The sequence below is a fragment of the Sitodiplosis mosellana genome, unplaced genomic scaffold, assembly GCF_009176505.1.
Source record: "Sitodiplosis mosellana isolate CC-2019 unplaced genomic scaffold, AAFC_SMos_1.0 Smas_scaffold_5962, whole genome shotgun sequence".
In the NCBI taxonomy this organism is placed as follows: Eukaryota; Metazoa; Arthropoda; class Insecta; order Diptera; family Cecidomyiidae; genus Sitodiplosis; species Sitodiplosis mosellana.
Window position 1 is genome coordinate 628 of NW_022601204.1, and position 10,584 is coordinate 11,211.

The 10,584-nt window shown below is 34.6% G+C and overlaps 2 protein-coding genes across 2 annotated transcripts; both read right to left on the minus strand.

Annotated features, from left to right (window-relative positions):
* Window positions 1-328: 328 nt before the first annotated feature.
* Window positions 329-6,565, minus strand: LOC129573152 (protein artichoke-like; the record flags this gene model as incomplete). Its single annotated transcript, XM_055453444.1, has 2 exons — window positions 5,177-6,565; window positions 329-1,025 (listed from the first exon to the last, which is right to left on the minus strand). Coding segments are annotated over exons 1-2 (2,086 nt in total), but the record flags the coding sequence as incomplete, so codon positions are not given.
* A 785-nt stretch (window positions 6,566-7,350) lies between these two features.
* On the minus strand, window positions 7,351-10,245 carry LOC129573150 (leucine-rich repeat-containing protein 70-like). Its single transcript, XM_055453443.1, has 2 exons — window positions 9,931-10,245; window positions 7,351-9,819 (listed from the first exon to the last, which is right to left on the minus strand). The coding sequence occupies exons 1-2, from the start codon at window positions 10,208-10,210 to the stop codon at window positions 8,495-8,497; spliced, it is 1,605 nt and encodes a 534-aa protein (XP_055309418.1). The 5' UTR covers window positions 10,211-10,245; the 3' UTR covers window positions 7,351-8,494.
* Between the last annotated feature and the right edge of the window lie 339 nt (window positions 10,246-10,584).

The window sequence follows — 10,584 nt, forward strand, 5'->3', positions numbered from 1 at the left end:
TACGATCGATGCTTGTCTTAAAGAACTAATATTATTTTTTGGATTTTTTTATTAATGGAATTGAAGAGGTTATGTATAAGGATGTAATGCTACACGGAAATCAAATCATTGATAAATTTGGGAGAGTGATCCATTTCCAGATAAACGCAATTTCTGATCTAAATAAATCTGAAATATCTCCTCTTGATGTGCTGCTTATTTTTCTCTTCATGGATAAAAGCGTCATTTCTTTGTGTTGATCCATCTTTGCCATTCGTTAAATTGCTGTAATTTGCTCCGTCCACCGATGATTCAAAATGTGCTTTGTCTATAAGAGTCTTGGAATTACTATCGTTATAAATTTCAGTACGTTTAACACCCGAATTACAATCGAGTCGTACAGAAATCGAGTGCAATTGCTTCCATGTAATCGATTTGAAGAATGTTTTCAAATATGAACAACTGAATTGATTGCTGTCGATGCCATCGATTTTTGCGTTTGGAATGCGCTCGCCGGTGAAGTTTTTTAACTCTTGCAGTTGATTATTTGCGATTGACAGCAGTTTCAGTTGATTCGGACGATATGGAAGAATGTCAATATCCAATGTTTTCAATGTATTATTTGAGAGGTCCAATAATTCCAAACGTATGAGCGCTGCAAATGTACCTGAAGGCAATTCAGATAAATTGGTCCCAGATAAATATAAATGCTCAAGTTTTACGAGCTTATCAAACATATGAGTGTTCAATTTTTGAAGTAAATTGCCAGACAAGTTCAATAACACTGAATTTTCACATTTTTCTAATGTATCTGGCTTTAAAAAGTCGATTTCATTGAACGAAACGTCCAATTGATTCAACGTCAAAATTGAATGGAATTCTGTGATTGCCGAATTCAAACTCTTCGGATGGTTGTGTGATAAATTTAACTTTTCTAAATTAAAATCTCCGGCAAATGCATAATCATCAATAATCGATATTTTGTTGAATGAAAAGTCAATTTCGATGAGTTTATCGCATTTTAGAAATAGAAAAGATGGAATTGCCTTGATTTTGTTGTGTGAAAATACTAAATACTTCAATTTAATCAGTCGGTCAATGCATTGACCAGTAGTTCGTTGATTTTGTTGTCTATGGCAATTAGTTTAGTCAATTGTTGAATGTCCGAAAATATATTTGATGGGAAACATTTAATACCGAGATGTGACATATTGAACGTTTGAAAATTGGTGTAACCTTTCATGAAAACGTCACTAAACTGTGATAGTTTGCAGTTTTCAAAGTTGATTTCGGTTATATCGTCTTTGATGAAATATTGGGAAAAGTCCAGAAACACATAAAATGAATTTATAGTCAATTTAGGTTTTGCATTTGGATCATCCACACACATAAAAGTTACATGATGTGTGACTTTATCTACATGAAATTTGGAAACTTCCTGGTACTTTATTTCATCATCACTTTCGTTTGCCTCTGCTAACTCATCTTTGGCGGTCGTTGTTCCATTTGCTTCGTTGTCCAAAGAGCTCATGTAAGATTTAAATTTTTCCTCCGCAGGTCCAATATCAGAATTGCATGCAATTCGCGATGAAATTGAGTGCAATTGCTTTCATGTGATCGATTTGAAGAATGTTTTCAAATATGAACAACTGAATTGATTGCTGTCGATGCCATTGATTTTTGCGTTTGGAATGCGCTCGCCGGTGAAGTTTTTTAACTCTTGCAGTTGATTATTACCGATCGAAATCAGTTTCAATTGTTTTGGCCGATGTGGAAAAATGTCAATATCCAACGTTTTCAATGCGTTACTCGATAAATCTAAGCTTTCCAAACGCGTGAGTCCTACGAATGCACCTGATTGTACTTTGGATATATTATTCGCAGACAAATATAAATGCTTGAGCTTTGGAAGTCTCTCAAATTGGTGAATGGCCACATTTTTAAATAAATTTCCCGACAAATTCAATGATAATAAATTATTGAAGTTCTCAAATGTGTTCGAATTCAATGTGTCGATTTCATTGAATGAAATGTCTAGTTGGTTCAAATTTGAATTGAATCCCACGATTTCCGAATTTAAACTCTTCAGATGATTGTGTCACAACTTGAGATCCCAATGAACACATGTAATGCTAAATGTTTGAATTTTGTGCATATTTTAATGTAATGCTAAATGTAGCACTAAAAGTGAAAAAATTGTGCAATTTTCGGGCCTATTTAGATAAAATTTTGTTTCTGGGCACAATATGTGTAAAAATTGTGCACGATTTGGGAAAAAATTTACTATACACAATAATTGCACGTGTTTGGCTCATTGGGAATATCCAAATTAAAATCACCGGCAAATGCATAATCATCAATAATCGATATTTTATTGAATGAAAAGTCAATTTCGATGAGTTTCTCGTTTTTTACTTTTCCGTACACAACGTGTCAAGGGAAAGTATAGGAATTGGTCCCGAAAACTTTTTTCGCAAAATTAGCTTAGATCATCATAAAAACTCATGAAACGCGTAGAAAACCACTTTTTGAGACACTTTTCCGTTCGTGTGCCGTCGTCGTCGTTGTCGTCGTTGTCGTCGTCGTCGTAGCTGTTTGTAAACACGATAACTCAAAAAATAATTGAGATAATCAAAATCTGGAAACGCCAAAAGTTTTGTATTCGAAAAACTTAGTTTAAGTTCGAAGATGAGCCATTTTCGATTTGATCCTGGGGTACTTGCCCTAAGAAAAACCTCAAAAAATTGACACTTTTGTATGGGAAGTACCTGTAAATCGACTCCGATTGGCTTCAAACTTTCTGGGATTTCATTTTTTGGGGGGCGCACATGCGATCAACATGAAACTTTCAGAATCTTATTTTTTCTCCAAAGAATGAAACCTCAGGAAGTTTGAAGCCAATCAGAATCGATTAACGGGTACCTCCCATACAAAATTGTCCAAAAATCGGTAATTTTAGTCAAAATTTCTAAACTTTTGTATGGGAGGTACCCGTAAATCGATTCCGATTGGTTTCAAACTTTCAGAATCTTATTTTTTTCCCAAAAAATGAAATCCCAGAAAGTTTGAAGCCAATCGGAGTCGATTTACAGGTACCTCCCATACAAAAGTGTCAATTTTTTGAGGTTTTTCTTAGGGCAAGTACCCCAGGGTCAAATTGAAAATGGCTCATCTTCGAACTTAAACTAAGTTTTTCGGATACAAAACTTTTGGCATTTCCAGATTTTGATTATCTCAACTATTTTTTGAGTTATCGTGTTTACAAACAGCTACGACGACGACAACGACGACGGCACACGAACGGAAAAGTGTCTCAAAAAGTTTCTACGCGTTTCATGAGTTTTTATGATGATCTAAGCTAATTTTGCGAAAAAAGTTTTCGGGACCAATTCCTATACTTTCCCTTGACACTAGTGTTGGCCGTCGAACACTTTCGAACGCTTGTTCGTGCGTTCGACATGGTTTTAAAAAAAGGTTTTGTTCGTTCGTTCGTTCGACAATTTAAAAAAAATATTTTTTGTTCGTTCGACAAGTTGAAAAAAAAAATTTTTGTTCGTTCGTTCGTTCGACATTCATTTTGTTCGATGTTCGGTCCGAACAAAAATTTTTTACATCAGAAAATTCGATATATTGATTAAATTTATAATGTAATCGTTACAGCCCATGCTTTTATTAGCTTTTATTATAATTTTTCGTAGTAATACCAAATTTATTCGGGAGATTTCGAAATAAAAAAAACTTTGTTCGGACTGAACATCGAACAAAATGAATGTCGAACGAACGAACGAACAAAAAATATTTTTTTTAAATTGTGGAACGAACGAACGTTCAAAGCCATCACTACTTGACACGTTGTGTACGGAAAAGTAAAAAAAGTTCACTTCCTTGAGAAAACAATGTACAGGATTTGGGAATAGAATAAATGAACGTTTTTATGTTGAGTTTAACACGTCGATGATCACTTTTGAACTGAAGCATGTACGTTTGGTTTTATTTTCAGAATCATTCTAAACAGTAAGTGCTTTCGTCGGCGATGAATTTTTCATACTTGAGAGATAAAAATGCTCACTGTTCAGCTTTCATTTGATTTGACTTGAATTTTGCAGTACACTATACCGAATACAGTATTGACGAATTATCATACGAATTGATGAAGAAAATGATGAAAGAGAAAGAAAAAAGGAAGAGAAGAAACAAAAACGGAGAAAGATCAAAGCAGATGAGGATGAAACGTACAAAAAGGACAGAAAGGCGATACGAAACAATGCAAGAAGTATAGAAAACATAAAAGGGCCTCTTTAAAACAAAAGCCATTTATGTTCACAGACACCTTATCGACAAGTAATAAAAAATGTTTGTGTTTCAAGGCGACATGCAAAAGAAAACAAAGCAACAACTTTCAAACATTTCATTGGAAAAAATCAACCAGATTTATCTACATTCCATAGTATGGGATCCATACAGCATAAGTGTCGATGTTCATGTCTGAATTTTATAAATTCAATTTGTTGATGCGTCAAATGCTGAAACAAACTAGTTGAAAAATAGACCACATAAATCAATGAGAACTATAACATTTTTTATTTAATTCGAATTTATTGGATTTAAGAACTCTTTCTCAGGATAAGAAATATAAATTTTATTCTACAAAGCAATACAAATGATCGCCTATTATCACCTAAATCTTGAAAAATGAATTAAATTGGTCGAGAAGTTTTCGAAAGGATTCTTTTGTATTAAATGCTGTTTATTTTTGTATACGTACACGCCAGGGCACACTTTTTATTTATTTATTTATTTGAAAACGTCTTTTGAATGTTGAAGGAATTGAATATACTTGACAATTGTATGTTACGCTTTGTATTTGTGTGCATATCGAAAAAACTATTTTGGTGAACTCAACGAATAAAATGAAAAAAGTCAGGAATAAAAAGAATCCGAGAGCAATAAATAAGAAAGCTACGAATAGAATTCCAAGCGCAATGAAAATGGTTGATAAAATGGGCCCGACAGTAAGTAAAACTATAACAATAGTAAAGAAAGCCACACAACTTTTTCCAACGCATTTGAGAGAGTTGGACAATTGTGAAAATAATGCTATACATTTATCTTTATCCAAGCAATATAGCAATGAAATGTTGTAAAGTTTAAGTGCATTCATAAGCACCGTAACGCAAAGAAGAGAACCCAAAAAAACTTTGATTATATAAACACGTTCGGCATCAAAAGCATGTTTCATACGGAATTTCAGATCTTCTCCTAATGAAACAAAATCGCGACGAATTTCATCGAAAAGATCTTGACTCCTCTGTTTTCCACCGCTGCACTTGATTCGTTTCGAGATCGAGGCGATTTGCTGCCAGGTGATTGTTTTGAAAAATTCTCTCAGAAATGAGCAGCTGAATTGATTGCTGTCCATGCCGATAATTTTCACATTTGGCATTAGCGAGCTGGTTATGCCATCCATCGTCCGCAATTGATTGTTTGCAATCGACAACAGTTTCAATTGCGTTGGTCGCAATGCAAAACTATTGGAATGCAATGCTTTCAATTGATTACTCGATAAATCCAACGTTTCAAGCATGATTAGATGTTGAAATGTGCCCAAGAGAATTTCTGATAAACGATTCCGTGCCAAATATAAATGCTGCAGTTTCGTTAAATTGACAAATGTTGTTGAATATAATTTTTCAATTAAATTATTGGAGAAGTCTAGCAGCTCCAAATTTTGCAGGTTTTTAAGTGATTCCGGATTTAGAACGGTGATTTGATTGAAAGACACATCGAATTTCTTCAAATTTATATGAGATGCCATGACTTCTGGAGTTAAACTGTGGAGTTGATTGTGTGAAAGGTTCATTTTTTCCAAATGGAAATCGCCGTCGAATGCAAATTCATCAATTTCTCCGATTTTATTGAATGAGAAATCAATCTCGATGAGATGCTCACTTCGCAGAAACAAAAGCGATGGAATTGCCTCTATTTGATTGTGTGAAAAAAGTAAACGCTTCAGCTTGATGAGTCGATGAAATGTGTTGACCGGTATTACTTGCATGTCGTTGTGTGCTAAATTCAACGTTTCGACTTTATTTTCGATGACAAAAGCATTCTCATTCAATTCAATGATTTTATTGAATGAAAGGTCCACTTCGATGAGCTTGTTGGCGCCTGCAAATGTGTCGGCTGGAATTTTCGCCAGTTCATTTTGTGACACGTATAATTCCGTTAGCTGATCGAAGCCATTGGTGTTCAAGAGCTCGAGGCCGAGATTTGACAAATCGAAAACTCGGACATTTCGAAACCTTTCGAATAGAGTGTCTGGTATTTGCGGTTGATGGCATTCGGTGAAATCAATTGAATTTATGTCCGATTTCCACAAATATAAGCCTTGCTTGGAACACCGGACCGTTCCATAAATGTCAAACAGATTGTTTCTTTGGCTACTTGATACACACACAAACGTTAGGTGACGTTGATTTTGCTCGTTTTTAAGAAGACAATCACCAATGTATTGATATTTTTCCGAGAGCACAAAGTTATCGATTGACAAAACGACCAAAACGAACGAAATTAATTTGACTTTCATTTTTACAGGAGCAACAAACGAAACGAGCGAACAATTGAAAGTGCACTTGTGAACTGAGACAAAGTAGGTGAAGCATCACTTTTAAAAGGTGAGATGGAATGCTTGTTTTTCTATGCCTCGTACGGTTTTTTTTTCTGGCAACAAGTACGAGAGGCAAGACAGTGAAAAATAAATGTCCGAAATAAGAACAAATCAACAAGATGGATTTTCGAGCTCAAAATGAATTCAAAAGAAATTTCAACGCAAAACAAATTTGAAGGAATATAAAAAGCAAGAAACATTTCTTCTTTCATCTTCGTTTTTAAGCAGCTCAAAACTACAGTTTGGCGTTCGATAATATGGAAAAACTTTACCTGAATTTTAGGGATTTACTACCTGGCCGACAAAACATCAACACATACATTGTGTCGGTTAGTTTGCACTCAAATCTTAGCTCGAATATAGAACAATTACACATAGTCAAATGCATGCTGTAAATACAAAGTTAAACACAGCTAAAGACATTTTATTGCTCACACATTGTGATGTTGAACAATGATAATGGTTTTGATCGATATTTAGTCCGAATGTTCCCGCTACCTGTATTTATTCTCGATATTTGGATGCATCTCTTAGTTGCTTGAAATTCTAGTCATCAGTTCTAATTTAAGGTAGACTTTGAGTAACAATAAGTAGATCTATTTATGGCTAACACTTTGGAATAATAATAAATGAAAGCGACACATTTTTTATTATTTAAAACTTTTCTATCTGAATTGTTTATTCAAACCAACGAATCGCATACATTTAAGCTGAATGTCTACTTAATAAACAGTGCAATTAATGATCTAGATAATCAAATCAAGAAACAATTCATTTAGGAATGTAAATTATTTTTTTCTTGGGAGAGCGATGTTCTAAAATTGCTATTTACTAATTTCATGTCAATATTTTTGTGTTGAGAGCTATATAGCTCTCTAATAATATTATTCTAAGAAGATAAAGAAAACGTCAAATTTTTCATTTATTCTCAAGTTTTTATACTTTTTACTTGGAGGTACATACATTACTAATTTGATTAGGCTTCTCTGCATTACGTTTAGTTGTTAAATAGTGACAACGTCGATGTTTCGAAATCCTAGGGGGATTTCTCACACAAAAAGTTTGAGCAAATGTGCAAAAATTTCTATTATTTCTTTTTTTTTATTGAAATTGTATGAAAATGTACTAAAATGACGATTTGCTTGAATAAAAGTGTTCTGGAAGTTGGAAGTGGGTTTTGGTGGATCCTCAGGATGGACCAGATCCGGTTTGACATTGCCCTGGCCCATCCTGAAGATCCACTTCCAGAACCGGGAGAAGTTCTGAACGATCCTTGATATCCACCAAAACCCACTTCCAGAACAATTTCATTGAAGCATAATTCAAAAGTTCAGTGTAAATGTACATTTATTTACACGAATTGACAAAAATTGATCGAATCGGACCGAATTGAAGAAAATTTTCAAAATTTTTAAGAATTCATTCATTTTTTTCGTGAGAAATCCCCCTAGTCGAAATCTAATTTAAAAAAAAGTTTGTATTCAAAATAATTTCAAACCATTCATCTAGAGTAATAAGAGTTACTTCCAAACATGTGTTTTCCGATGGCTGAGCATCTCAGCATTTCGTAAGCTACGGATATATCCGAGCATATCAACGACGCATACTGTATAATACAGTGGCGCGTGTTGCTACACGCAACGACTCGACCGAAGTGTGTTCAGTTGATGTGGCTGCACGCAGCAACAACATACACATTCCGGTCGAGTCATTGCGGCTGCACGTAGCAACACACGGCACTGTATTATACAGTATGCATCGTCGATATGCTCGGATATATCCGTAGCTTACGCAATGCTGAGATGCTCAGCCATCGGAAAACACATGTTTGGTTACTTCTTGTGAAATTTAATGGTATCGATAGGTGTTGTTCTCCACTGTATTAGGCGTATCAATTTCATCTCTTCGATAAATAACTTGGGTGGCATTGAATGATTTGAAAATTCGCGAATGAAAGATCTTCCAAGCGGCAAACAACACAATCAAACTGAAACCAATGGCCACCAAATATATCATTACGAGCAAGTATTTTTTAACTAAAATCAAGTCGCTGTGCATTCGGTTGACGGCGGTTTGATGTTCTTGATTGGTACCGTTCTCAACATCCTTCGGAATCGGAAGTTTCTTTTCCGTTTGCACTGTTTCCGTTATTTGTTTCTTGTCAATGTTTTCTGCACTCTCAGTGGCGATATCAAAAACCACATTTTTTATCGTCGCTTCGATCGAAGTCACAGTTGTGCTTTTATTTGATTTATTTTGGACCAGTTCTTCTTCATTGCCTGTGCTGCAATTGACGCGATTTGAAATGGCGTCCAAATGCTGTGGTGTTATCAATTTAATCAACTCCTCGAGATATGAGCAGTTGAATTTGTTGCTGTCAATGCCAGCGATTTTCAATTTTCGAAGTTCTGATGGAAGCGTATTTAAATCCAATGTTTTCAGTTGATTATATGACAGATCCAGTCTCATCAATTTTGATAAAGATGAAAATGTGCCCGGTTTAATTTGTGTTAGGCCGCAGTGTGACAGTGACAGAGTCTCAAGTTTTAAATTTTTCGCAAATGTTTTGTTGCTCACATTTTTGATCGGATTGCCTGATGCGTTGAAATGCAATAAATTTTCTAAGTTGGACAAAGTGTTTGCCAAAGCATTCATTTTTATCTGATTTTCAGAAATATCCAAATATGTCACATTTGAATGTGCATCAAATATCTGCCGATTCAAAGATGTTAGTTGATTGTTTGCAAACACCACTTTTTGTAGGCTCAGCGCACCAGAAAACACAAAGTGATCAATTCTCATCAATTTGTTGTTCGAAAAATCGACTTCGTTCAGTTTTTCCATATTGTGGCACAAGAACGATGGTATTTCACTTAGTTTGTTGTGTGATAAGTCCAACTTTTGCACCTTGATGAGTTTTTCAAATATATCAACTGGCAATGCATCAATACTGTTATGGGCTAGATCTAACGATTCCAATTTGATGAGTTTTTTAAATGTGTTGACGGGCAATTCGCTGATATTATTATGCGACAAATATAAAATTTTCAGGCTATTCTCAGCGGAAAAAGTGTCAGGGTCAAAATTATTGATTTTATTGCATGAAAAATCCAATGTTTCTAAATTGACTGCTCCTTGTAATAAATTCGCTGGAACTTCGGTGAGCTTGTTGCCTGTCACAGATAAGTATTTTAGTTTCTTCGCTCCAACAAAGCTTTCTGATTGCAATGTCTCTACGCCAAGATTCGACATATCCAAATTATACACATTTTCATAAGCCCTACCAAAATTGTTTGGGATTTGTGAGAGAACGCAATTTTTGAATTCTATTTCGCCGATAAATTCTTGTAAAAATAAAATGGAATTATTTCGGCAACCACACAGACTACTTTCGGAAAAATAGTTCGTTTCCACATAATTTACAACGCAAATGAAGGTTAAACGATATTTGTATGGTTCGGGCCTTTCACAATCACATTCACCGATGTACGCATATTTTTGCGAACAAACACCGTGATCAATAGTGAAAATAAGTAAAATTAAGTAAATGAAATGTGCATTCATTTTGCTGGTTTCTTTATTACGAAATAAGCAACCGATCGCTGCAAAGTGCAATTTTGTACTGACATTGGCTGGAAGTCGAATTAAATGCTAAAATGATTATAATTAATGATGATAACAATTGGATGCAAGTCTAGATGCAAATTTGAGTATTTGTTTACTCCAAAGGAAGAACAAAGTTCGCATCACATCCTTCAAGAATGAGATAAATGAAACTTGACTTTAGTCGAACTAAAATTAAATTATATTTTAAAGAAGTAGCGTACGAATGGCACGTGTTTAGTATAAAAGAGGAGCACACAGCAGAATCGCTAATTGCTTATCAAGACATAAAACATTTATTAGTAAAATAGTATAGCTATGATTAAGTACGCTAT

Excerpts from the sequence above, each read along its gene's own strand:
- LOC129573150 (XM_055453443.1), bottom strand. The coding sequence starts at position 10,210 with ATGAATGCACATTTCATTTACTTAATTTTACTTATTTTCACTATTGAT. Across the intron at positions 9,820-9,930 it reads ACAAATCCCAAACAATTTTG|GCAACAAGCTCACCGAAGTT; the intron begins GTAGGGCTTATG and ends TATCTGTGACAG.